Source organism: Amaranthus tricolor, chromosome 3, assembly GCF_026212465.1.
Source record: "Amaranthus tricolor cultivar Red isolate AtriRed21 chromosome 3, ASM2621246v1, whole genome shotgun sequence".
NCBI classification, from domain to species: domain Eukaryota; kingdom Viridiplantae; phylum Streptophyta; class Magnoliopsida; order Caryophyllales; family Amaranthaceae; genus Amaranthus; species Amaranthus tricolor.
Window position 1 is genome coordinate 26,807,603 of NC_080049.1, and position 26,210 is coordinate 26,833,812.

Sequence of the window (26,210 nt, forward strand, 5' to 3'; positions counted from 1 at the left end):
AAAAGGATCTAAATTTGACTTTATCCTCAATTAATTGATCTTATTAATATATATATATATATATATATATATATATATATATATATATATATATATATATATGATATATTTAATGTAATGAAACTAATTCAGCAATATCAAAATAGTAAAAAAAATTAAATAAATAACATATTAAATAGGGCATCCACAATTATGACGACGTACACATTAAATAGGGCATTCACATTTCAAAAGTAATATTCCCTTCCTTTATTTTTTAATCATCTCAATTGGAATTTGGGAGGAAATAAAAATAAATAATAATTAAACATTAGATACTATTAGAGATGAGTAAAATAATATAAAAAATAAATATTCTATTGATTTAAATATAAGTGTAAGTTTTCGTGAATTTTCATTGAGTGTGTATAAATTAAAAGTTAATTACATAAAGTTTTGTAAATTACATTGGTAATTAAAATGTAATAAATTACATTGGAAATTAAAATTTAGTAAATTACATTAGAAATTATAATAAAAATAACATTTTCAAATTTTCAAATGGCAAATTAAATATAAGATGAACAAAAGAGACTTGAGCATATTAGTCGTCTCTATACTCAAATGATAACATCTTCTTTGAATGTCCAAATTAAATTTTAATTATTTATATGGCCAAGTATCATAGTACAGTGTTCAAAAAATTAAAATATAGTTAAATGAGATGAATTTAATTCATCTCATTATAAATTTTATTAATATTAATTTTTATAATTTTTAATTATGTATAATCAAATATATTAAGATTGAATTAGTAAATTAAATAGAGTGTAAAAATCAAATATGACAATTAGTATAAATCAGAGAGTATTATTCTATATTAATGGACTGACGGTGTCTTTGTGAAAAATGACGATAATATTATTAAAGGTTTCATAAAAGTAATTATGTATTATTAAAGTATTTTTAATAGTACATAGTTATGTCGACCAATTTTCAATAAAATTATCTAATTGTTGAAAATGTAAGAGATTATGAATTTATAATTTATAATTTCACAGTAACAACTGCAAAGTTTTATAACTTTTTAAAACAATATTAGAATACCATATATTTTCTCTGTCCTTTAAAAATACAATATCTTATGAGGAAAATGTTATTATTAGTAGTAATTCCCAAAGACATCGATGAGCATAAAAAACAAAGGGAAACTTGAAATAATACACCCTCCATCCCAAACGAATTTGTTTTATTTTCCATTTCAAAACATCTATAACGAATTTGCTTTATTTATTTATTTTTTTTAATCATGATTTCACAACTTTTATACTTTATACATCACTTTAATCCGGCTAACTTAACTCATTAATCTTTGTGACATCTATAAATGAAGTAAATTTAAAAAATAAAGCTAGACAATATATGAAAAGAAGATGCATGAATAATAGGAGTAAAACTCGGCAAGTACGGCAAGTGGGAGGATGGGCCACAAACCAAGAAGCTGATGCCAAAGGTACGGTTTTGTAGGGATGGGTCACTTCTGCATTATCTTCGCATGCATGCCGGGGAGTTTGGAAGCTCATTGACTCATTTCATACAATACAAACAGTTGGTTGTTACATTCAATGAAACAAACTTGTAACAGTATTCCTTCATCACTACCTAGTACTGTACTCCTAGTCTTTTAAATGCCATGTTCCTATTGCTCTATCAAGATTCAAGTACATATTTATCAACAGAAAATGTAAATAATTGGTAATAAATTAATTGAAAAAATAAAATGTGTGAATCAAATTAAAAGAAAGTTAAAATATATAGATAAAATTTTTTTATAAAATTGGTGGATTATTTTCCAAAATATAAACAGTGCAAAATGAAATGAATAATACAAAATGAAAAATAACGTTATACTAGAGGAACAAGGCAATAATGGGGTATGGACTAGGAATAAAATAGAGATCACATAAATAAAGAATATTTATCATTTATTAATTATAACATAGTATATAGTACTGTACTTCTAGTAATTTCGCAAGTATTGTGAAACGGATGGAAAAGAAAAGTGTATCTTAATATTATACTTTCTCTATTCTGAAATACTTGTTATATTATGGTTGTTGGTACAATTTATAGTTCAAGCTTGTTTTATATATTATGGCTAACGTGTAAGACAAAATATACTTCCTCCGTTCCAATTTACTTGCAACATTTGTTTTTTCAAGAATGTTAGCTCAATTGGCGAGCAGCCGCCGCGGTGCTATGTGATAGGAAATCCCTAAGCAAGTTAAAAGGAAAATTCTACTGGGCGACTATCAAACCTGCTTTACTATATGGGACTGAATGTTGGTCTGTAAAGAAGATTTTTGAACATAAGATGGAAGTCACAGAAATGCGTATGCTGAGGTGGATGTGTGGGCACACATTGATGGATCGAATTAGGAACCAAGAGTTTGGAGACAAACTAGGTGTAGCCCCTGTTTCTCGAAAAATGCGCGAAAATAGATTGAGGTGGTTTGGACATGTGCAGAGAAAGACTTTCGCCGCCCCGGTTAGGAAGGTAGAAAGCACTATAGTAGAAGTTGAGAGGAGTCGAGGAAGACCCAGGAAAACTTGGGATGAGCAAATAAGAATTGACTTACATGAGTTAAACCTCTCTAAGGGCCTGACCAGGGATAAGGGTAGTTGGAGGCGCCATATCCTTGTTTTAGACTACTGATATGTTCTTGCCATCTTGCTTCTCTCGATTCTTTTATTATTAGTTTTGTTTTCTTTTGTAGTTGGTTTTACCTTTTATTTTATCTATATGCATTTAATTTATCTGTTCCAGGTAGTGACGTTTTATTATTTTTCTCGAGCCGGGGGATTCTTTTGGTCGTGCTCTCCTTTATGGGTATGAGTTGCCGTCGTCCTTCCCTCACCAGACCCTGTTCATAGTTTTTCGGGATACACTGGGTAGGATGATGATGATTTGCTTTTTCACGCAGTCTAATGTATTAATTCAATTCTTAATATCTCTAATTTTGTATAATAAAAAATTATAATAATCTTTGCAATGAGACGAATCAAACAAGATCTCACTTAACTATATTTTAACCTATAGATTAAAAACTAATCACAAATTAAGAGTGATGAATAAATAGTGCCATTTTTACCAATGTTGCAACTAATATGGAATGGAGGAAGTAGTCAGGTGAGATCTTTTTTGAAGTTAATATATAAATGATCAAAATAATACATTGAATATTTGAATTATGTAAAAAGTCAAATGTAGTAACTATATTGAAATAGAGGAAGTAAGAGGTAGTTGTTCATTCGAGTCATTAGGTTGATTTCAGGTCAAGTATTTTGGTTCGGTTCAAAATCGGATCTTATATTCATATTAATTTTTAAACTTTAAATTCTTTTTAAAGTCGGATCAAATCTAGTTCGATTATAAAATTGGGTGAATATCAGATTATCGAATCTATTTTGAACATCTATCAATAGAAAATATAATTTTGATTTAGAGTATGGTTCAGGAGTTTGGAGAACCTGAGGACTAGACATTAACTATTGACGATTAAACAGCCAAAGGAGTTACTCACTGATTACAAATTTACAGCACTTTGTACGTCAATCCACATTTGTGTTCTGACTCCTGCAATAGGGAGTTGTAACACGTAATCCCATTTTCCCATTCTTTGGATTGATGTTTTTGTCTCATCCCTTCTTTTATCCCATGGTTGCATATCCATATCATTTAATTATAAAATTATGAGTTTTTTTGAGTCAATGGATAATATTGTTTTAGAGAGATAAAATGAGTGATAATAACTTAATACTCATAACATTTAAAAATAGTAATAACAATTAAATTTGTGAATACAATTAAAAATAAGCGAAAATAAAAAAAAATATGTTTACTCAAATAAAAAAATAATAAAGCTAAAGAGATGAAAAAAATGTTAAAGATTGTCAGACATAAGAAATTTAATCTACATGTAGTTCATGATTTCACCACTCATCAGTATATATCTCTTTTAAGTCTTACAAATAAAATAAACTTTTTTTTGGAAAAATTACCGTGAATAATATAACATTTTGTTAATTTTCCTACAATAATACCAACTATTGATTAATCAAGAAAAATACTAGCTTAAGAGGGTATTTTCCTAGAATAATACCAACTCTAGTTTATTAACTAATTTAACAACTTTTTTTTGTTTTATAATCACCTATACTTTGATTTTTAACATGTTAGAGATTTTCTAGGAAAATTCCCCTTTAAGTTGGTATTATTCATGGTTAATTAATAGTTGATATTATTCCAGAAAAATTCACAAAATATTGTATTATTTATAGTAATTTTTCCTTTTATTTTTTGTAGCTCTTTTTTCATCTTTCACTTTAATTTTATTCTATATTTCACAAATTAGAAGAATAAATACTCTCTTTGTTTCAAAAATAATTCTCCTGCTTGATTAGAACAGCATATTCATGTGAGTAAAAAAATGAAACGGATTTTTTGGGATTAATTTAGAAAGTACTCCTATAAAAATTATTAAATGAAAAAGAACATCATTTCCAACAAGTTGAAAAATTAGTGAATACGTAAATGTTTTTCATTCCATTGGTTAGTTTTTGTTAGCCAATCATCAAACAATTAGCGCGTAATAAGGCAATACTCTTTATACCAATTCATACTCAAACTACAATACACATTACACACTTATGTCCCCCTCAAATAAACACTCCTACGTTTCAATGAAACACTTTTTTAGATTTTTTTTTTTTAAACAATAAATCAAAATCAACAAATCAAAAAAGTAATTTTTGTTTTAAAGTAGTCAGTTTTCAAAACTATTTTTCATTTATTATAACACATATATTATATATAACTTTGAAAATAAAAAAATATTAATCAAAAATTAGAAGACTACAGTAATATCGGACGAGCCCTAAATGTTTGTTTGAATATTAGGGTGATAAATAACATTTTGAATCATGTCAATAATATACTACTAAAAATGTGTAGATGAGATTTGGATATTTGGTGATTAGCTTATATAACTAACTTTAAAACGTATTTAGTTTTTCGTTGATTTTATCTATTTTTGGTATTTGGTAAAAATAAACTTGATACAAAGATCTTTTGTAGAAAAATAGATCTTGAATTGATTTTACAACCCAAAAATTTACAAATAATATAAGAGCTACAACGTCAGGCTAATCGTATAGTAATTGGCATTATTGCTATAATCGCACTCCACTCTTCCCCAATGCCAAGCAAAAGAAGCTCCTATACCTGTTATGCCAAGCTATGATCCTCCTGCTGCTAAATATAATGACCATAATCAAATGTGTCATAGTAGGAACATTATAGGAAGTCATGAACAACAACAACAAACACATACACGTCAGTAATCAATGAACTTATAACAATTAGAATCATTGAACAAAAGGATAGACAACGATATAGCACAACAATAATGGATCTACTCATCTGTCTAAACACCTCTATTTACTCATGATTTCTCTTTTAAACTACTAATCCCTCGAAGTATATTTCAAAGTAGTGGATCTTTTCTCTATTCATGGCATAGTAACACAGCCAAGGGCGTTATCAGCCACCCGGCGCCCGTGGCAAAGTATGAGCTCATATCCCCTTTGGCTGACCCTCTTAGGTCCTACCTTCGGGAATACTAACACACTGGGATACCAATCCAGTGAAGAGGCCACCATATTGGGGTTTGCAAGGCCCGCATGGTAACACCTCGATCAAGGGGCAGTATCGGCCACCCGACGCCCAATGACAAAAGTACGCTCCTACCCCCCTTACGGTGATCCTGTCGGATCTCATCTAGGGGACTACTAAATCAACTGGACATAATCCAGTTGAGTCACGCCAACTAATCATAATCAAGGCTTAATAACTATGGAATCACTTCGATGCCATACACAATCATCGTGCGTTCTCTACTATTTAGGAATTTGTTCTCATAGTCTTCTAATGCTTTCATTCTACTTGCCTATACCACTATTATGACTATTCGATAGCATAGTCTACTTTCTGGAGCTCTATAATTCTAATACGATGCATATAATCATGAAATATTAATAATATCTTGAAACGATGAATATGATAATTAATTATTGTGTGTACGTACCTGTAAGCATCACTGCACGACAAAAATCACAATAATCACCTAACTAGGTTCTACTGTCCTCTTATGAACTGAGAACAAAGGTGAAACAAGAGAAAAAGGGGTGAAGAGACAAGTGATTTTTGGGATGGTGGTGACACACGGTGATGGGGGAGGACCGAATCCACGGCGTAGGCAGCACATGGCAGCCGCTGCTGCTTGTTTTTGGGCTAGAAACGCAGCTGGTTGCTGCTGCTCGTGGAGGGGGAAGTGTAGCTTGCTGCTGCCGGTTGTGAAGAGGAGGACCGCAGCTCATAAGATTAGAGAAGGGTTTGGTCTCACTTAAAAATAAAACCCTAACTCATTTAATTAATTTTATTTATTTATTTTCTAGCTTAATTTTCTCACAAGGCGTGACTAAGAAAAACCTACATTCGTTTTGTTCAACATTTTAATAAAATAATAATTCTAATTCGAACCTCTTTGATTTAGTAATCACAAATCTATTTTTAATTTAAATATTTCAATATTTAAATTCGTATGTGAATAAAATTTATTAAGACTAACTCAAAATAATTTAATATATTTATAAGATCTCCAAAAGTAATTATAATATTAATAATAATAATTAATGACGTCATAAAAATGAGGTGGTGTTAAAAAAATCAATGCTTAATATATAAATGATGTGAATTGACTTGTAAAGAAAATGACGCATTTGCTCGGTATAATTTTCATGCTTGTGTCATGTCGGAGATGATGTAATAGGAGTAAATGTCCAAAGTGACTAAGTGGACCCCATCTTTTTCACAATTCGTTGAATTTTCTTTGTAGACTGCGTGAATTGCGGACGGTGCACTCCATCAAAATCTAGTGTTTTACAAATCATTGCGCTTCTGCTTTTGTCTTTACCGTACAATTGCTTGATTAGGGATGTTTCGAGTTATGTAAACTCAATTTTCACTCTATTCTTATTCGACTCTCACCTCATATTAGGCAATAAATTTTGGTTTTAGGTTCTGCACTAAGAAATTGCTCACCTAAGCTACTTAATCTAGTGTTCTAATAAGATTGTGACATATATTTTACTTTTAACAGTTTTTACTTCGTAAATCGTACATACAAGCAATGTATTGGTGTTCGTATTTCACATTTAGGTCAACAAAAAGATTCTTAAATTATGTTATCCGTGCTGCGATACTTGCTATATTACGGTATTGACATTATTTGTTGTTCAAGCTTATTATATATATTTTGATTAATATCTATGAAAAAATATAGTCGAATGAATCTTATTTGAATCGTCTGATCGCATATTTTCATAATATTAACTATTTATAACTTTTAGATATGCATAGTTCAATATCATAAATGATCAAAATAACACATTGAATAACACAAAAAGTCATATGTAACAAGAATAATGAAATAGATGAAGTATCTATCTTTGGAAGTAGTCCACGCCCACACTCTCCCTTAGGGCATGTTCTCTTCGTTTGATATGATTGAATTTGATCTGAATTTACTAAGAACTGATATGATCTGATCTGATTCAGTCTGGTCTGATCTAATTTAATCTTATTTGCTTTCATAAAGTTATTATTATTATTATTATTATTATTATTATTATTATTATTATTATTATTATTATTATTATCATCATCATCTAATTAAGAAATTAATTAATAAATATTGATATAATTTAATTAATTAATTAATTAATTAATAATAATGTCATTAACATTATTATAATTATTAAATAATCATTTATATATTACTCCCTCCGCTTTGGATTTTTCACACATATTAAGGAAGATAGAATCTTTGAGTTGTAGTGGGTATTATTTTAATTAAATAGTAGTGTGAAGTAATGATTGTATTGAAAGTATGAGAGAGAAAATAATTATAAATAAAAAAAAAAGGGTACATTAAAAGAAAATGGGGGTTTTAAGGGGTAAAAGTGGGATAAAAACTTTCTAAATATAGAAAGTATTCTAAAGTGGAAGAACTTTTGAAACTACCCGTTATAGTGATGTGGAAGATCAAAAAAGAACGGAGGGAGTATTATTATTATTATTATTATTATTATTATTATTATTATTATTATTATTATTACTATTTAATTCATTAATTAATTAATATAATAATATTATTACATTATTTATATTATTAACATTATTATTTATATATTTATTTATTAATTATTTAATTAATTAAGTAATTAATTAATTAATATTAATAATGATAATAATAATAATAATAATAATAATAATAATAATAATAATAATAATAAGTAATAAGTAATCATGATTTGATTTGATCTGGTCTGGTTTGATCTGATCTGAACTTTTCTGATCTAATCTTAATTGATCTAGTCTGATATGATCTGATTTGATCTGATTCTAATAAAAATAAGTAATAAATTTAAAAAATAAGTTGAAAAGAACACACTCTTAGTCTCAATTATTTATTAATTAGTGTTATTTTTATATCATCTACATAATTCTTGATACTCAACATTCCAGTACTTCCATACAAACTCAAATTAAGGCGAGCTTGTGTAATTATTGAACCTTGAACCTCCATTTTAAGGCTGAATGTTTATTTTAGAATTGGCTCTGGCTAATTAAATAAGCAAATTTGATAGATAATACTCTTTAACTATTGCTAATTGACTCAAAATACCTTAACTTATTATTAGTTAACTTTGTATACTTCCAAGTATTAAGATTATTAACCTTGAACAATATACACATTATTTTCAACAAAATCTTTTTTGGGGTATTGTATTATCTTCATCTAGCTAGAAGACTATGTCTGACCAATAGTGTAAGTCAAACTCGATCGAACAACTTGTTATTTACTACTACTAAACAATTAGCATGGAACTCCAGAAATCGGGATCATGCATTTATACATTTTAGATTTTAAACATTATTTTAAACACACTTCAACATCTGAATACCTTCTTAATTACTCCTACGATCAGCCAAAACTTAATTAAAGCTACTTCATTACATAGTTTGTATAATAATATACCCGTACTTATGAGACTACTACACTTATCATACGTATTCTACACTTGAAAATCCATATGTGTACATGCTAATCAATTCGATTGTCATTTCTACTTAAATAAGTCGAGCCATAATCTATAAATACCAGAATTATTAGTTGTCATCATCATGAGACTCATTATATTATTATATTATACTCGTAGAAACTGTAATTAGCAGTTCAGTAGAGTTAGATAACGACAGACTATATATATATATTCATACCCTTGTCAAAGAAGATAAATCAACTCGAGAAACACACTTGATTATTAGTATTCCGTGCAGAAGAGTCCCTTCCAAATTTCAGTAAAAGCTCTAACAATGGCTTCATGGTGACGATCTGAATTCAGTGTCAGAAAACAGCGTAGAAGCTCCTCCAATTCTTTCACTTCAAACATCTGTTTTTCCACTACCATCTCCACCATCGATCTCTTGAAATCTTCGTATGGATCCTCGGATTTTTTTACAACTGCGAAACTCTCTCTCACTTTTCCGTCAGCCACCGCCCGACACGGTGTTAGTTTCCTCATAAACTCCGATAATCTCGCCGGCGATGGATAACTCAACGACTTTCTGCCATTCTTCTGATTTACGCTTCTGCTGAAGTGGCGATGGAAGCTTCTAGGGCTAGTGGAGTCGGTAGAGAAAAGCGTTCGATCTTCGTCGTCTTCGCTGAACAGTCCACTATCAGAGGAAGTACTGATTCGAATTTTCTGGAAGGATTTCCGCCGCCGTCGGGACTTCCTTGAACGTGACGGAGGGAGGTATACTACGTCGTTTTCAATCTCGGTATCGGAAGCGGCGGAGTTGTAAATTTTACGACGAGGAGGGGTAGATTCGTAATTATGGTTATGCGTTTTAGTTTTAGCGATGCCATGCCATTTTTGAGACGATGATGATTGAGTGTGGGAGGGTTCAGGAGAACGGCGTGATCTCAAACAACCGTAACGGGCTGAGGAGAAGGCGGAGGACACGTGGCGTTTGACGGAGGAAGAAGATTTGCAGGGTGATAAGGTGGTTGGTGATAAGGTGGTTGGTGATAAGGTGGAAGGGTGGTGGGCGAATAAAGGGATAGGATTGGTTGGAAGATTTGCAGGGTCTTTGGAACGGCACGAATGGAAGGTTCGGATAATTCGAGATACTCGGAATTTCATGAAGCCTTTTCCCATTTCTCGCTGTTTGTACGAGAGAGTGAGGAAAGGCAATGAATATGTTTTTATTTACTAGAAAATGGGAGGAGGAATGGCAAATATACAAGGGTTGCATCATCTTTATTTAGTGTATATATATATGCATCATGTACTTGACTCTTGACTTTAACAACTCGTGAATCTTGATGATTGGTAGTAAATAAAAACATATGGAGCATAAGAACTAATTTAATAGTATAAGATATATAAATAATATATATATATATATATATATATATATATATATATATATATATATATATATATATATATATTAATAAAAATAATATTAATTGTTATAGATATTTTGATATGACATTATTTATTTGTGTAATAAACTTAAATAGATTTTAGATAACCTTAAACACCAAAAACAAAATTATCTTGAAAGTTATATTTAATTGATTTATTATTTTGTTTATTACGTATAAATTTCTTTTGAATAGATCTTGTTGTTTTATCATTTTTTAACTTTGCTCAACATTTATAATCGATTATTTCACAAAACACACAAAACCTAAACAACAGTGTTGAACTTAAATCGTACAAATCTAATTTAAATGCTATTTCTATATGTCCTTTTGTTTAATGGTCTTTCTCTACAAAGCTTAGTTGGATTTTAATCATCTAGTCGAAATTTACTTTTGATTCGTCTTAATGCAAGAATTATTTATATCAACTTTTCATAATTTTTAATTATGCACTATTAAAGATATTAAGGATTAAATAAATGTATTGGATAGAATACGTAAATTAAATGAGACATTACTAGTGAATTAGAGGGAGTAAAATAATAAAGATATTTTTAGTGAAGTATTTTAGGACAAACTACAACCATGTGACTACCAGAATAAAACTAATGAAAAAATTATGTTGACATTCTTTAATCATAAGTAAATATATTAATCTTCACAAGCATTTGGAGTATATATAATTTCTCCATTCTGAAATATTTGCTACATTATAGTTATTGATAGTATTAATCGTTTAAGCTTATTTTATATATTATGACTAATGTATAAGAAAAAATAAAGTAAAGTGAGATCTTTTTTGAATCGTCTAATCGAACACTTTTACAATATTAACATTTTATAATTTTTAGATATGTACAGCTTAATCTATAAATCACATTAAATTGTGCAAAAAGTCAAATATAACAAGTATGATGCAGGTAGGATGTACACAAATATACATTTACCTTGAAAATTTTTGGAAAATATAATTCATTATAACAGTATGAGTATGAGATAATTGTTTGCCAAACACTAGACCTATCAATTATGCCTTGGATGAAATAATTGGTTTCCAAAATTAGTAACAAAAAAAGATGGTTATGGGTTGAGTTTAACCAAATTCGGATCTAGAATTATCAGTATTTATCCAAATCCAAACTTATAGGATTGAAAATTTTGGACCCAAATCCAGTCCGTCGGGTGTGATGAGTCTAGGATTCTAAATGGATTCTGAATAAGTCTTAGGTTAATTATCCATACTTAAAATTTTTTATATTTTTAAGGTTTTATTAGTACTAAAATGAAATATATATATATATATATATATATATATATATATATATATATATATATATATATATATATATATATATATATATATATATATATATATATATATATATATATATATATATATTGTATACACGTCTAAGTTGAGTCCAAGTAAATATCAAAATAACTTTAGAATGAATTCAAAATAATTTTGATTGTGTAATGGGTCGGATCTAGAGCGAGTATAGAGGGTACAGAGCAAGTTTAGTGAGTTTGGCTCTTAAATGGATCTAAGAAAGTTTAGGTCTGAAGACTCTAGATCCAGACCCAGACCCAGACCCAGGTCCTGAGGATATTGTATATATAAATGTGTGTACGTCTTTGTTCATATTAATGAGTAGTATTTTACTTATCAAGAAAACCAATTGGTTTATCGAGCAAAGGATGAGCTAAAGCTATGTAGAAGTGAGAAGTCAAGCAAGTTTATTCTATAAGTAATGTTTTATGATCTTATGGGATGCGTTGCAAGGCCAATGTGGAGAATAGGAGAAAGGGGGATCTTGAAACAAAACCAGATTAATCGGTGAACAAGACAACCACAAGAAACATGCTTACAAATCAAATCATTCCAATAATTGGAAGATAAACTAATATCTTTTGTTCACTTTTGTGGAAAACCATTGGCCAACAAAGATTAATATTTCAACCAAACAATTAGTCCAAGACAACATATACATGTTGAGTTATGCAACTAACAAAATTCTTAAGACTACTAAAGTTTCAATAATAATCTATAAAAAAAAATTTCAAAAAACATACTAGTACAAGTAAAATACAAATCAAATCCAGTGATCTGTGAACAAAAATATATCGAGCGGGTTGATATGTCGGGCTGCATTTTACTGATTTTCCACAACTTCTACCAATCTTCCACTAATCCACTTTCTAGTCCTGGATTTTGCAGAACCATTAGGTATTTGTTCTTCATGATTTTTCTGCTCGTTTATATGATCTTCTGAAGAGAGCCCATTCAATCTGGTAACACCATTTAGTTCGTGCAGATGCGGTTGATCAATTTGTTCTCTCAACTCTGATTTCCCAACAAAAATTTTGGTATTGTGCTTACGGAACTCAAACCCACTAATTTGTCTTGGTGAATTGTGATTCACGCCGATTTCTTCCAGCATAGGCATCCCGTAGATGCTGATATCCTGGATTTGGCAATCAGTTGTTGGTGCAAACAGGTTGATCCCATTAACCTCTCTAGAGTTCTTGTCATTGACATGGTTCATGACAGAAGTTTCATCAATCTCGGCATGATTTTGTGGCTCTGATGTCGGAGGATTTTCTGCAGTAAACTCTCTCTTCTCTATTGATTCGATAGATTGAATAGCTTCAGCAATAAGTTTTTTTGCCTCAGTGAGAGAGGCTCGAGCAACTGGGCTTCTTATTGCAGCAACCTCGAGGGCCTTTGCAGCTTTCTCAGCTTCTGCTATTAGGAGCCTGTACGTATATTGCATAACCAAATTAAGAGAAAAGTAGAAAAGAAAGGGTAAAGAGAGACATATTTTAAAGGAAAATTACCGTGTATAGTACAATCTTTCGTATTTCCCTACAATAATACCAACTTTTGATTAATCATGAATAACACCAACTTAAGAGGGTTTTTTCCTAGAATAATACCAACTTTAGTTTATTAACTAATTTACCAATTTTTTTTGTCATATAATCTTCTATTGTTTGTTTTTTAACATGTTAGGTATATTCTAGGAAAACACCCCCTAAGTTGGAATTGTTCATGGTTAATTAAAAGTTGATATTATTGTAGGGAAATAAGCAAAAGGTTATATTATTCATGGTAATATTTCCTATGTTAAAAGGTACAAGGCTCACTTTGCTCGCTCGAATGCTTCGTTCTTCCTTGGTTTTGAGGCCACTCTTTGAGCCCTGATGCTCTTTAACATTTCCAGTTTGGAATTAGCCAAAGGATCCTTGTACTTTGGTGGGGTCGTTTTCTTCAGCTTGAGTTGTTGAGGCTTTGCCTTATATTCAGTTGCAGCAGATACTTTTGTACTGTTAACCTTTTTCTTAGGGGTCCTAGGTGACTGCGATCCGTCACTCGATTTCTTCCTGACCTTTTTCTCAGCCCCCTCCGGTATTCCATGATATTTCGCCAAGCCAGTACACACCCTTGCACGGTATTCCTTAAGGAAAAGGTTGGAAATCAGCCAGGGATAGCAAAAAAGAACATGAATGCTTTATGAATTGGGTTAAAGTACTTACAGGATCAGCCCATTTAGCGGCAATGGCATCTGCAATCTTTTTCCGTTGTTCAAGAGATTTTGGTGCTCTCTTGCTACCTTTGGGTCTAGGCGTTGTTTTCCTAAGCTCAATGCTAGCCAACCATTCCTGCTGCAATTGCTCATTCATGATTTTGTAGGAATCCCACTGCAACTCTTCCTCTTCTTGAAAACCTTGTCGACCAGCTTCAGCAATCAAGTTCTGCCAATCAAAGAGGCAAGTTTCCTGAAGCAATAACTTCTCACGTCGCCTCTGCCAGCCTATTCGCACTCCGACTGCAATTTTTTTCCTCGTCTCTGCACTGCAAGAACGTGCATCATGAGAAAAAAGGATTATCATAACAGCTAATTAAATATGATAGTATATGCCACTCAACAGACATCAGATGAACGAAACTTTGGCCGGACCCACCTTTGTGCATGACCAATATTTGCCAACTTCATTTTTACCTGAACAGAAAACCTGATTAGAGTGAAACTCATACATCACTATACCCAAGTAACTTAGTTACCAGCATTTGAATATTACAAAAAAGGGCTAAGGAGAAAGACATCTTTCTTAAAGAGGCGTTCAATGACTATTAAACTTCTACTACCCTATGGGAATGGGTAGAGCACAATGTCAAAACTCAAAACAAGTCCATACCATAGCGGGGTTGTTCAACAAATGATAGTTGGATGTTGGCTTTTTTAATTGTTTAACTAGCTGAAAGTGTTGGCTTTTTGAGCTAGCTGGATAAACCATGTGCTATGTTACTCGGACTCTTCATTTTGTTTTACGTACCCGTGTTCGATCCTTGATTCTCAATATTGGTATAGCACTTAGACACTTTATTTTAGGCGTAAAATTGAATATTCAGACGTATCTGACACTTGAACACGTACCAATATCCAACATCAGTACCCGAGTCCAAGTAACGTATAGCCCATGTGTTTAGGGAGATGTTCTAATAAAATTAGATTTTGACTGTTAGTTGTTTATTAGAGCGCAAGTGAGTAAACAAGCTAAAAGACATGAAAATAAATAATATGAATTCTTTGCTTTCACATGGCATGATATCACAAACCAGAATATATATTCCATAGAAATTTGGGGTAGTTAAAATAGATGAAAATAGACTCCAACAGCAAGCAAGCTGAAGAACAAACAACAAAAGAAGGCCATCACTCATTATTTACGTTAAGACTTCTTCCTAAATACTAAATGAGAAGCTATTATATAAAGATTAAGAGAACTCAGTGTCTCAACAAGACAATCAAAGATAGCCAAGCCACACCCCAATAATTTTTTACTTGACGAAAAGATGGAGTTACCAAGTAGAAAGTTGAACCAGAAAATGTAAAACAGCCCTTTGATCATCTACATATTACAGTAATATAAAGATTATTATTTACCATAGGATTGCTACAGCGTAATAAAAATGTATTAGGGGATTAACGCTCTAGGGTTCTTATTTAATTTGTTCAAATTTCGGCCTCAAAGGCTTAAACAAAGATAATTATAATCAAATAATTCTTACATGACTTCACCTTAGGATCCTGCATAGCCAGTTTGGTCCTTTCCCTGATACGTTGAAGAGTTTCTGAGCATTATCAAGAAAAATTATTATTTCAAATTCCAAATTACAACTTTAGCAGAAAAATTGCTGATATACATGTAACTCACCAGGACTGTGCTTTCTGCCTTTGTTCCACGGCGTGTTTCCTTTATTTGCTTTAGAAATCCGTACACGTCTCAACCTTTCTCTTTCATCAATTTCCTCTGAACCATTAGGTTGTTCAACAGTAGATGAAAATGCACTGCTTTGCTTCTTTTCATCTTTACTTTTGACAAAAGGCGTAGGCTCAAGAGTAGCCACAGCTTTAACCAGGAACTCCTTATGTGACTTCCTACTAATATGACCCAAGGATAAGTTCAAGTTTCCTGTATTCTTAAAGGGTTTTTGAAATGATGGCCATCTATCATGCTGTAACAAGCCATGGTGGGGTACTGTACCAAAGATAAATGACTGCACCCTGCAACGAGCCCAATAATTTTGAATAGACGACTGCGCAATAGCAATATCTGTCACAATTTAACAAAATTAAGACTTCATTAAAATTAAAATATTGATCCTTACTGGAAAAAGTGGCCTAAAGACTTCATTAGTATTTAACAAAATATAATAACCACATCACTTTCGTTACCGCATCAGTGTTCCGTTACAGCGATCGTGACCTTTACCGCCGCAATTTTACACTATTCCAGGGGGAAAAGTGGCCTAAAGAAGAGGGCCCAGTGAAACAATATACTATTACCTTAAATCTTCAACTAAATGCTAAATGAGACAATATAGTCCCAAAGTCCAAAAGTTAACAGCCACCTCCCCCCACCAACACACACACACAAACAATTTTAGATTCACCATTTTTTCACTAACAATCCCTCTATAAAGATTTCCTTCCTCTCATCTATTATCTGCCACACCTTTTCTAAGTTAAGTAATCTTAAAATGAAAAATAATCTTTTTCATTAGCCTCCACACAACCCACAAGCTGAAGGGCCAACAATCATAAACTTTGATACCAATTGTTAGGAAATAAGGGGGAAAACTAAGGTTGAGAGGAGCATAGTACCAAAAAACCATAACAAAAGATAGTAGCAAAATATCTACTACTACACCAATACAGTTGTAGGTAATTTAGTTACCCTTCCTCCACCGAAAAAATTCCTCTCATTGATGTAATTCAACAATTACATTAACCAGAAGAATATAAACACTTTTTTGGGCTCTCAAGGCTTGTCTCTCTAATCTTCACAATTTGGGGCAGTCATCTAGCTTTACAAGCTTTCATATGAACTATCCTTCTTCAATGGAGAAATTTTGTTTGAAAATTACCCCCTTTGAATGGTGGCTTTCCGTTCTCACAGTCTCTAAGGTTTCTCTAGGAGACTATTGTGATTTTACTCACCATTTGATGTTTTACAGGCCCTCAAAGACTAAGGTTTTCTACAAACTCCTTATGACTTCTTACATACATGTGCATGGAAAATCAGATTAATTTCTCATCCCACTAGCTTCTAGACAAGGAAAAAGGCCCAAAAAACAAATTGTTCATTTGAGCAAAGAGTGCTCATGTGAGCATTGGATTGTTTGTCTTGAGCACAGGTCATGTTCATTTGAGCAATCCTTTCCCCCATTTTATGCCTTGCTTCCTCTGGTGGTTTGTCACTTACTAGCTTGAGCTCTCATACTTTCACAAAATCTCCCCTTCAAGACCAAGCTACTTCTCCTCCCAACACACCACCACATAGTGGTGGTATTTTCACCACATATGCAAATATCAACCTCCTCGATGACTTCAATCTTACATCAATGTCATTGCCTTATCGGATTCCCCTATATTGCAACACATTCATATTCATTATTGCTCTTCCTTAATCCTTTCAAGAGCACCACGCTCTCTTTAGCCACCCTCAAGACTTCTTCATCACTTGATGGTGCATCCTCTCTTTAATCAGCTTAATCTTATTAGGAGTTCCTAACTTCCTATGGTTTATTGGGATAGTATTAGTGTGGTTTACATGTCTCATAATTCATCATTAAACATGTGTAGACGGATATACATTTTGTATATACAAAGTAGCCCTAGGCCATATTTGAGTGTTACATGTCGTTTCTTAGTCCTAGTATATTGACAACTTTACAAAAAGTCTTTGTTATGATTTAGCCTTCAAGTTGGCAATAAAAAAAGAAGAAATACAGGAAAAGGACATGTCAAGTGAAAAGAGTAAGAGATAAGCAATGCGTTACATTCTAATTTACATAGCTATATATAGAGCTTAAGGTCCAATAACTTAAGGCTAGGTCCTTCTAGAATAATTCTAAATGCTCATTTTAGTGCAAGATCCTACTTGACTATACTACAAATTCTCTTCATGTTTAACTCAACTGAAGCAATCACAATTCGAGTGCACTCCTTCATCCTAACACACTTCTTTAATGAGACTTTCTTCCTCCATTTCCCAATTAGATATTTCAATCTTCCATTGAGCTTGTCCTTCACTTCAACACCCTCCAGTCTTCCTTGTCTATAGCAATGATACCACACCTTGTCTATAGAATCAGCCTTTGTCTTCCTCTTCACTTTAATTTTGCGTATCTTCACCTCATCACCATACTTCCGTGGAATACTTTCCTCTCCCATGCTGATACTTTCCTCATCACCCGATCCTTTCTAATAAAGGTCTTATCTTTGTTGTTCCCCTCTTACTTTAAAAAGCACAACGCACATCGCAAAAGGTCGTTAGATACTAGGCGCAAAGCACAGGGCGTAGATGCAAGCTTATTATAGTCGAGGTGCACCTTTTCGCTAAACAGCTTTAATATCAATTTTAAAACATATATAATACTTAGAACGACATGACATTCATATTTTAGTATCAACAAGCTTGAAGACATTCATTATCCTTGCGGTAAACACTACTTTAGCACATAACTATTATAATGAGAATATGAAGAATGCCCAAAAGTTATTTTCTTCTTCTTAACCAGCTTTTTGTTTTTCTTAGAGAAACAATTGTTTCTCAAACTTCATATTCAAGTAAATTTGGATTTAAGCTTTTATTTTTTTTCAAACAAACAAGCATAAGTTGATTACCCAGCCCAACAAGGAAGCACATCGGGAGCACAAGGCACAAAGTGCATCGAGGTGCCAAAGGCGCACGCCTGTTATAGTGGGCTTTGCCTCACCTAGACGAGGCGCTTTCAGCCGAGCCTGAGCTCGAAGTGCACAAGGCGCAAAACAAGGCACACTTTTTAAAACTAGCTTCCACTATTGCAATTAAATATCCTTCTCCTATGAGAATTCAATCAATAAACACTTTAATTCCAACAATTTCACCTAATTTTGGTCATTTAGAATTTAACAAGTCTACAATATAATTTTCACACGGTCTTTCAAATTCTTAATTTTTTCCTCTTTTCACAGTTTGTCCTCCAAACTACTCACATCCACAAGAACCAACAATCCTGAGCTTTGATACCAGCTGTTACAAAATGGGAGAAAACTAGGGTTGAGAGGAGTATAAACAACCAACAAAACACAAATTGGTTGTTTGAGTAGAAGAGTGCTTGTCCCAACACTACCCTGCTCATCCAAGCATGGGTCGTGCTCATTCAAGCACTTCCTCCCTAGAGTAGTTTGTGTGTGTGAATTGTGCAGCTCCCTTGCGTCCATGGAATATGGCTCTTGATTAAACAACATTTGGAAAGTACGAGAATCAAAAACAGTTAAGAAGTGATTAAAGAGTAGGAACAAAAGAAGATATTTCACATGATTTGCCAGTCTCCTTGTGAATTGCAAATCGAGAAAAGCAAAATAATTTGAGCTAGTCATTACGAGCAATCGCACGTTTAGAAAGCAACTAACTAGCAAATTATGTTATATAGAGTATAAATTTCCAAGAAACTTTGCAAGGAATGGAAGACGGAAGTATACAGGAATTCTCCTGAAACTTAAAAGTAGAAAACTTATTACGAATTAACTAAATTTAATTTCAAAACTCAGAAAAAACTAGATATGAGTTATAATTCGGCAAAGAACAACCACCAATCTTAATCTAAATGCTTTCAACTCATCTAGAATCAAAAATTTTCTAAATAATTTGCGTCATTTGAATTCATTTTGGACAACAATCCAAAAAAACCCATTTGCTCAAATCACCCATAGCACAATTTTAAAGTTCTATTATCAAAATGATGGGAAGTCTATTACAACATTATCAGCAGGAACAGCAAAGAATACAACAAAAAAAATACAGCATAGAAAGAGAGATAACCTAACAAAGGCATGGGGAACTCATTCAGGCAAACTCCACAAAACCCAAAACAGGATAAGGGAATTGATTGTTAGAATTCCATTGGACTTCTTGTTATGGTTGAGAAATTCCACTGTTCAGTGTTGCGAGACAGAAAGGGGTCGAAGAGATATGGTGAAAATGAAACAGTTGCTATTGGCGAAGATGGACAGGGATGGTTTGGATAACAGGAAAGTTGGGTGTGTTTCAATAAACTCGGCCAGGATTATTACCATGTGGCTGCTCTCTCTCTCTGGCTAAGTCAAGATAATAATCCATCCAATTCAAAAATGTATTTTTTTAATTACATGTGTAGCTCTGAATTTTCGACTTTTCTATATAGTAGATAAATATTTTTTTTTAATTTATTAAGTGACGTTGACTTTTTAATATTTTCACATGGTAGACAAACATAAAGTTTATTCGTTAATTTTACGTTCTTTTTATCCAATTAAATGACACCAATTTACCTTTAAAATTACATATATCATTATATTATTTAGAGTGGTTCCTATCCTGTGTCAAACCAATATGAAACATTATATTAGGTGTGAATTGGAAGAAGTATAGATCGTTGATTTGGCTTTCGAGTGGGAAATTTAGAATGTCTATTTGCAAATGGTAGGTTTTGTGTAGGTTAAGTGCACATTAAAATATTCAAATTTAAGAGGTAAATTCGAATATACTTTTGGTTTTTGAATTACTTGCTACATTATAGATTTACTATTATCGGTCCTATTTATTATTAAAGTTTATTTTATGTATTGTAGCTAATGTGTTTATAGTCAAGTGGAATCTTGTTTGAATCGTCTAATCGCATATTTTCATAACATTAACTTTTATTAATAACCAAAATAACACATTAGATTACGTAAAAAGTCAAACATAGCAAATGGAATGAATAATAAAGAGTGTAGCATAGTGAAGATGCAATTGAAGAGTGTTACATAATAAAAACATTGTGCAATAAGTCTATATTAGACTTATTTTTGCAAATGGTCCTATTTTGGGTTAAATGATCCATGAAATATTAATTACGCATTGCCAACTTAATTAAGGCCCAAAATAGAATAACTACATGAGAATAATCAGCTTTATGTGCATTTCAAGGCAAAATATCCACCATTAGATGCTGATAATGTCTAATCATACTACTTTTGGATATCATAAATGAAACAAAGAACACAACCATGACTTATCCTTCCCTTTGTAACAAATTCAACCCAAGTTTCTTGATAAAAACAAATTGATGTCGTCTTTGAGGAGATTAACTTCTTTCCCTCTTAACTTAAGCAATCACAACTATCGACAACCACAAATGTACATGATATAATCGACCCGAAGGCATCTGAAAGTAATAATAATAATCCGACTTGAAGTTAATCCAAAATTAAAAATATCCTGACTCAAAATATAATCGAAACTCAAATTGACCTGGAGTATGACCGACATGGATCCAGACCGCATTGATGTGACCCATACCCAAACGAATTTGACATGATCTGAAATCGAATTTGACTAGGTGTGGTATTTATCGAACATTGACCTAAACTCAATTCAATCAATAACTACAAAAATACTTGACAAAACTCAAACCTAGAAAAATTCAAACCTAAATAACCAAATTTACAGCCATAATAAAAGAAATGTATAACTTAAAAGCTTATAAAAAGTACTAATCAAATTCTCCAATCTATTTAGTCAATGTTAATCAATCAAAAATTTCAATAAATACAAAATTTATTATCAACCAAACAATATCTAAAAATCTCCAAATTACAGCAAGGAGTACAATGTAATGTCATAATTTATACTTGGTGGGACAATTATATCTCTTCTTTTGTGTTAAATATTTATAAGACATGGTTAATTACATTTACGTAATAATATGGATCAATGAACATTTATAGAAAGTCAGAAACATAGGTAGTTCACAATGTCAACCCTTTGCACTTTAATGGTACGTAAGAGTTACCACCTTACTTGAACAAGATCTCTTCTATAGGCTCGTACCTCTGAATCCTTAGGTTCTAAGGTATATGTATTTTAGGGTAGATTATTTTTATTGAGTTGACCTAATATATATTTACTATTTTAAAATGATTATTTATAACTTTAAAGTAATGCTTATAATTTACAGGTTTTAAATAATCAATTTATATAGTTCTAAAGTGATTAAATACAATTTTAAAGTGATTAATTTTCGTAATATTAGAGTAATCACTTATAACCTTAAAATAATCTTTTATAATTTAAAGTGATCAATTAAAAAATAAGCTAATTATATAAATTTTTTGATGATGAAATGCTTTCATTAAGGATGAAATATATTTTGCATTTAGAAAGTAGGATCTCCAAAAAATTTTGCCTACTTTCTTTTCCTTGTTTGCATCCAAATACATATGCGCCTAACTTACCAATCAAGTGGAATTATATATCGTTAAAGTGCTCATTATTGTTCATCGTGAACTGAAGATTAACTCATATTACTATCAATTAGTTTTAATAGTAAACTTTTTTTAAGCTTATAAATAGCTAAATAGGTAATATTTTTTTCCTCTTTATTTTGATTGCCGGAGATCGGTTCTTAAATTTTACCATATACAAAAATCATTTTATTTTCTTCTTTTAATTTATTGGATGACTAATACCTAATATTTGTACTATTTTTACATCTAATCGATTATAAACATATGATTGCTATTCACATTCTCTAGTCTCTATCAATAACAATGCATCATATCATTAAGATAACAATCATTTGTGATACCATCCATATTCATCATCTTAGATTACCACCAATTCTATTGATCAACTCAATTTTAAGGATTCTCCTACCGCGGACCTAATACAACGAAGGGCAATTTTTTTTGAAAAATTGTCGTACAGTCTCACGATGAGATTATTTTTATTGGACTGATTCAATGTACGCTTATAACTTTAAATTAAAGTGATTAAATACAGTTTTAAAGTGATGACTTTTTATAATCTTAAAATGATCACTTATAACTTTCAAGTGATCAATTTAAAAATAAACTAATTATATAACATCATCTTATGATAAAACCGTCTCATACAAAATTTGCTCACCTAATAATATTAAGCATGGGTTATGCAACCCCATTATAAAAAATAAATGAAAACATAGCTAGGGATAATATAACATTCAACCAGTGAAGAATTAGCGAATATATATTATATATTAATTACATATACTCCACCAATAAAATGTGTATATAAAAAATCTTTTGCAAATGTAATAATATTACTCCCTTTGGTATTTTTTTATTTGTTGTCGTATACTTTTTGTACAATTTTTAATGTAAATTTTGAACCTTAATATCTCTAAATATGCATTATAAAAATTTTAAAAAATATATAATAAAAAAGTATACATTAAGACGAATCTAACGAGATCTCACATAGATATATTTTATCGTCAATATATGTCTTAAAAATCTTAATCAAATTTCTGTCTTCAAAATAGAATATACTAAATGGAAATAACATTAGAAAACGGAGAGAATATAATTTAGTACTTCAAATAGTTTTAAACACTAAATAAAAAGAAAAAGAAGTTGCATTATGATGGTGAATGAATCGTTTGACTCTTCTTCCTGTTAATAGTACATGTCCTGGGATTTCAACCAAAAGCTAAACTGATTGTTGAGGCCTCAGCGTGTTATTCTTCATCCGTTTCATTATAGTAGCTACTGTTAGAATATATAATATTATACATGGTTCTAATAGTGACATTATACTTGCTACTTTAACAACCCTTCCTTCCTTGTGTTTGTTTATTATGACAATGATAGTAAAATACAAGTAATACTTTAGGGTGAAAGGATGGATGTATTATGCATATTCTATTTCCCTATAAATAGAAGGGATAAGACCACAATAAAATTGGTATACTTAATAGTTAATACTAGTAAGTTGCAGTTCAAAGCCAGATTTTGTTTCAATTTTCAAATTACATGGAGAACTGTCAACTTAGCAGAGTAGAAGAGCCCAAGAAACTAAACAAATGTGCCTGTGCATCTGCTATGATTGCCTCCACAATTTCCATTATTTTCGGTTATGGTACGTCTAACTCTTTTTATGTTTCTCACATACACTACTTTTCTAGGAAATTAAAACTTACTTCTGTAGTTCTGGTATATACTCTCATTTGTCCCCTTTAATTTGCTACTGAAAGTGATATGTTGTGACGGAAACTGTCACTTTCAACATCAAACTCTAAAACATAGGAAGTAGTCTAAATTTCTAGTATATCATCAAATACTAAGTTATATGTTCATATTGTCAAATAACCAACTCAACTGAAAGTTTAAACTGATAGTTGTAACCTAAATATATGTTATATATTAATATATACTTATAATCCATTCATACACAAGAACCCTATATGATAGTTAAAAGTGTAGATGCAGCATATACAATCCATATTATATTTAACTCTAAAAAATATTTCAAAGTGAGAGATTGAGGGGTGGATGAGATTCAAACCTTTGTTTTTGTCAAGGAAACGACTCAATCAAAAGGTAATACTTATGGTTGAAGTCCCAAAATATCTTATATACTATAACATACCCCTTACGCGAGAGCTAATTGGGCTAGAAATATGGATGCAACATAAAAATATATGCCACTTTAAGTGAGAGAAAGGTTGTCAAGGAACCAACTCAACTAAAAGTTTAAGTTTATGGTTAGGCCCCAGCATATATGTTATAAACTCTTAACAAACTTTCATTGTTCCTAAGATGAAAAAATATTTGTCCAATCTCTTCAACTTATGCTCAGAGTTGTTAATGAACAAGAAAAAATAGACATTAACCCTTTTCTTTACCTCAGATACCGGAGTAATGAGTGGAGCAATGATATTCATCAAAGAGGACCTCAAGATTAATGACACTCAAATAGAATTACTAGCAGGAATCCTCAACTTATGTGCATTAATAGGATCCTTAACAGCAGGCAAAACATCTGACTACATTGGTCGAAGATACACAATCATCCTAGCATCCATACTCTTCTTAATGGGATCACTCTTAATGGGATATGGCCTGAATTATCCAATCTTAATGGCCGGGAGGTGTATCGCTGGTCTTGGGGTCGGCTTTGCACTCATGATAGTTCCCATCTACACTGCTGAGATCTCTTCTGCTGCACATCGAGGGAAACTCTCATCTTTACCCGAATTTTGTATTAGTCTAGGCATCTTGTTGGGTTATGTCTCGAATTACTTGTTAGGTAAACTATCGTTGAGAATAGGGTGGCGGGTAATGCTTGGTGTTGCAGCCATTCCATCGCTGTTCATAATCTTTGGTGTCGTACGAATGCCTGAGTCGCCTAGATGGCTTGTCATGAAAGGTCGGTTTGAAGATGCTAAATCTGTTCTTTTTTTGGTGTCGAACTCTAAAAACGAGGCTGAAACTAGACTCGAGGAGATAAGAATGACAGCAGATATTCGTTCAAGTCGTAGCCAAAGGTCGAAAATGAAGGTATCGTGTTGGGATGAGTTACGGTTTAAGCCCATCTTAGCAGCCCGTTGGACTCTATTTGTTGCAGTTGGTATACATTTCTTTGAACATGCAACGGGTGTAGAAGCTGTCGTACTTTACAGCCCTCGTATCTTTAAGATTTCCGGTATCAGGAACAAAAATAAGCTATTGCTTGCAAATGTTGGGTTAGGAGTAACGAAAACGCTCTTTATTTTAGTAGCCACATTCTTGTTAGATAAAGTTGGTAGACGACCATTGTTGTTGATCAGCACAGCAGGGGTAATAAGCGCGCTTACTGCACTAGGAGTGGGGTTAACTGTTGTTGAGCATTCGAAAACTCAACCCTCATGGGCTATAGCACTGTCTATTTCGGCTACATACATTTATATTGCATTTTTCTCGATTGGGATTTCTCCAATTACATGGGTTTATACATCAGAGATATTTCCGCTCAAAGTCAGAGCAGTCGGTGCAGGCATTGCTGTCGCTGTGAATAGGTCTATGAATGCGGCCGTTTCAATGAGTTTCATATCCATCTATAAGACAATTACCATTGGTGGCACTTTCTTAATGTTTGGTGGGCTAGGTGTTATGGCTTGGTTGTTCTTTTACTTCTTTTTGCCTGAGACAAAGGGTCGATCTTTGGAAGAAATCGAGACCATGTTTAGCAAGAAAAATCAACCTAGAGGGCAATGATCAAATTCGAGGACCGTTC

At 32.0% G+C, this 26,210-nt stretch overlaps 3 protein-coding genes across 3 annotated transcripts; 1 reads left to right on the forward strand and 2 right to left on the reverse strand.

The window, feature by feature from the left end:
* Positions 1 to 8,963: 8,963 nt before the first annotated feature.
* On the reverse strand, positions 8,964 to 10,402 carry LOC130807381 (transcription repressor OFP7). Its single transcript, XM_057672568.1, has one exon. It carries the CDS (start codon positions 10,324 to 10,326, stop codon positions 9,427 to 9,429), a length of 900 nt encoding a protein of 299 aa, XP_057528551.1. The 5' UTR covers positions 10,327 to 10,402; the 3' UTR covers positions 8,964 to 9,426.
* A 2,055-nt stretch (positions 10,403 to 12,457) lies between these two features.
* LOC130807382 (uncharacterized) lies at positions 12,458 to 20,224 on the reverse strand. The gene is made up of 7 exons (XM_057672570.1): positions 19,974 to 20,224; positions 15,819 to 16,217; positions 15,683 to 15,735; positions 14,565 to 14,602; positions 14,136 to 14,454; positions 13,746 to 14,056; positions 12,458 to 13,355 (listed from the first exon to the last, which is right to left on the reverse strand). Exons 1-7 carry the CDS (start codon positions 19,984 to 19,986, stop codon positions 12,752 to 12,754), a joined length of 1,737 nt encoding a protein of 578 aa, XP_057528553.1. The 5' UTR covers positions 19,987 to 20,224; the 3' UTR covers positions 12,458 to 12,751.
* A 3,744-nt stretch (positions 20,225 to 23,968) lies between these two features.
* On the forward strand, positions 23,969 to 26,197 carry LOC130807383 (probable polyol transporter 3). The gene is made up of 2 exons (XM_057672571.1): positions 23,969 to 24,074; positions 24,846 to 26,197. The coding sequence occupies exons 1-2, from the start codon at positions 23,969 to 23,971 to the stop codon at positions 26,189 to 26,191; spliced, it is 1,452 nt and encodes a 483-aa protein (XP_057528554.1). The 3' UTR covers positions 26,192 to 26,197.
* The last annotated feature ends 13 nt before the right edge of the window (positions 26,198 to 26,210 follow it).

Excerpts from the sequence above, each read along its gene's own strand:
- LOC130807381 (XM_057672568.1), bottom strand. The coding sequence starts at position 10,326 with ATGGGAAAAGGCTTCATGAAATTCCGAGTATCTCGAATTATCCGAACC.
- LOC130807382 (XM_057672570.1), bottom strand. Across the intron at positions 15,736-15,818 it reads AGGCAGAAAGCACAGTCCTG|AAACTCTTCAACGTATCAGG; the intron begins GTGAGTTACATG and ends GATAATGCTCAG. Across the intron at positions 14,603-15,682 it reads TGGCTATGCAGGATCCTAAG|GTAAAAATGAAGTTGGCAAA; the intron begins GTGAAGTCATGT and ends TTTTCTGTTCAG.
- LOC130807383 (XM_057672571.1), top strand. The coding sequence starts at position 23,969 with ATGGAGAACTGTCAACTTAGCAGAGTAGAAGAGCCCAAGAAACTAAAC. Across the intron at positions 24,075-24,845 it reads TTCCATTATTTTCGGTTATG|ATACCGGAGTAATGAGTGGA; the intron begins GTACGTCTAACT and ends TCTTTACCTCAG.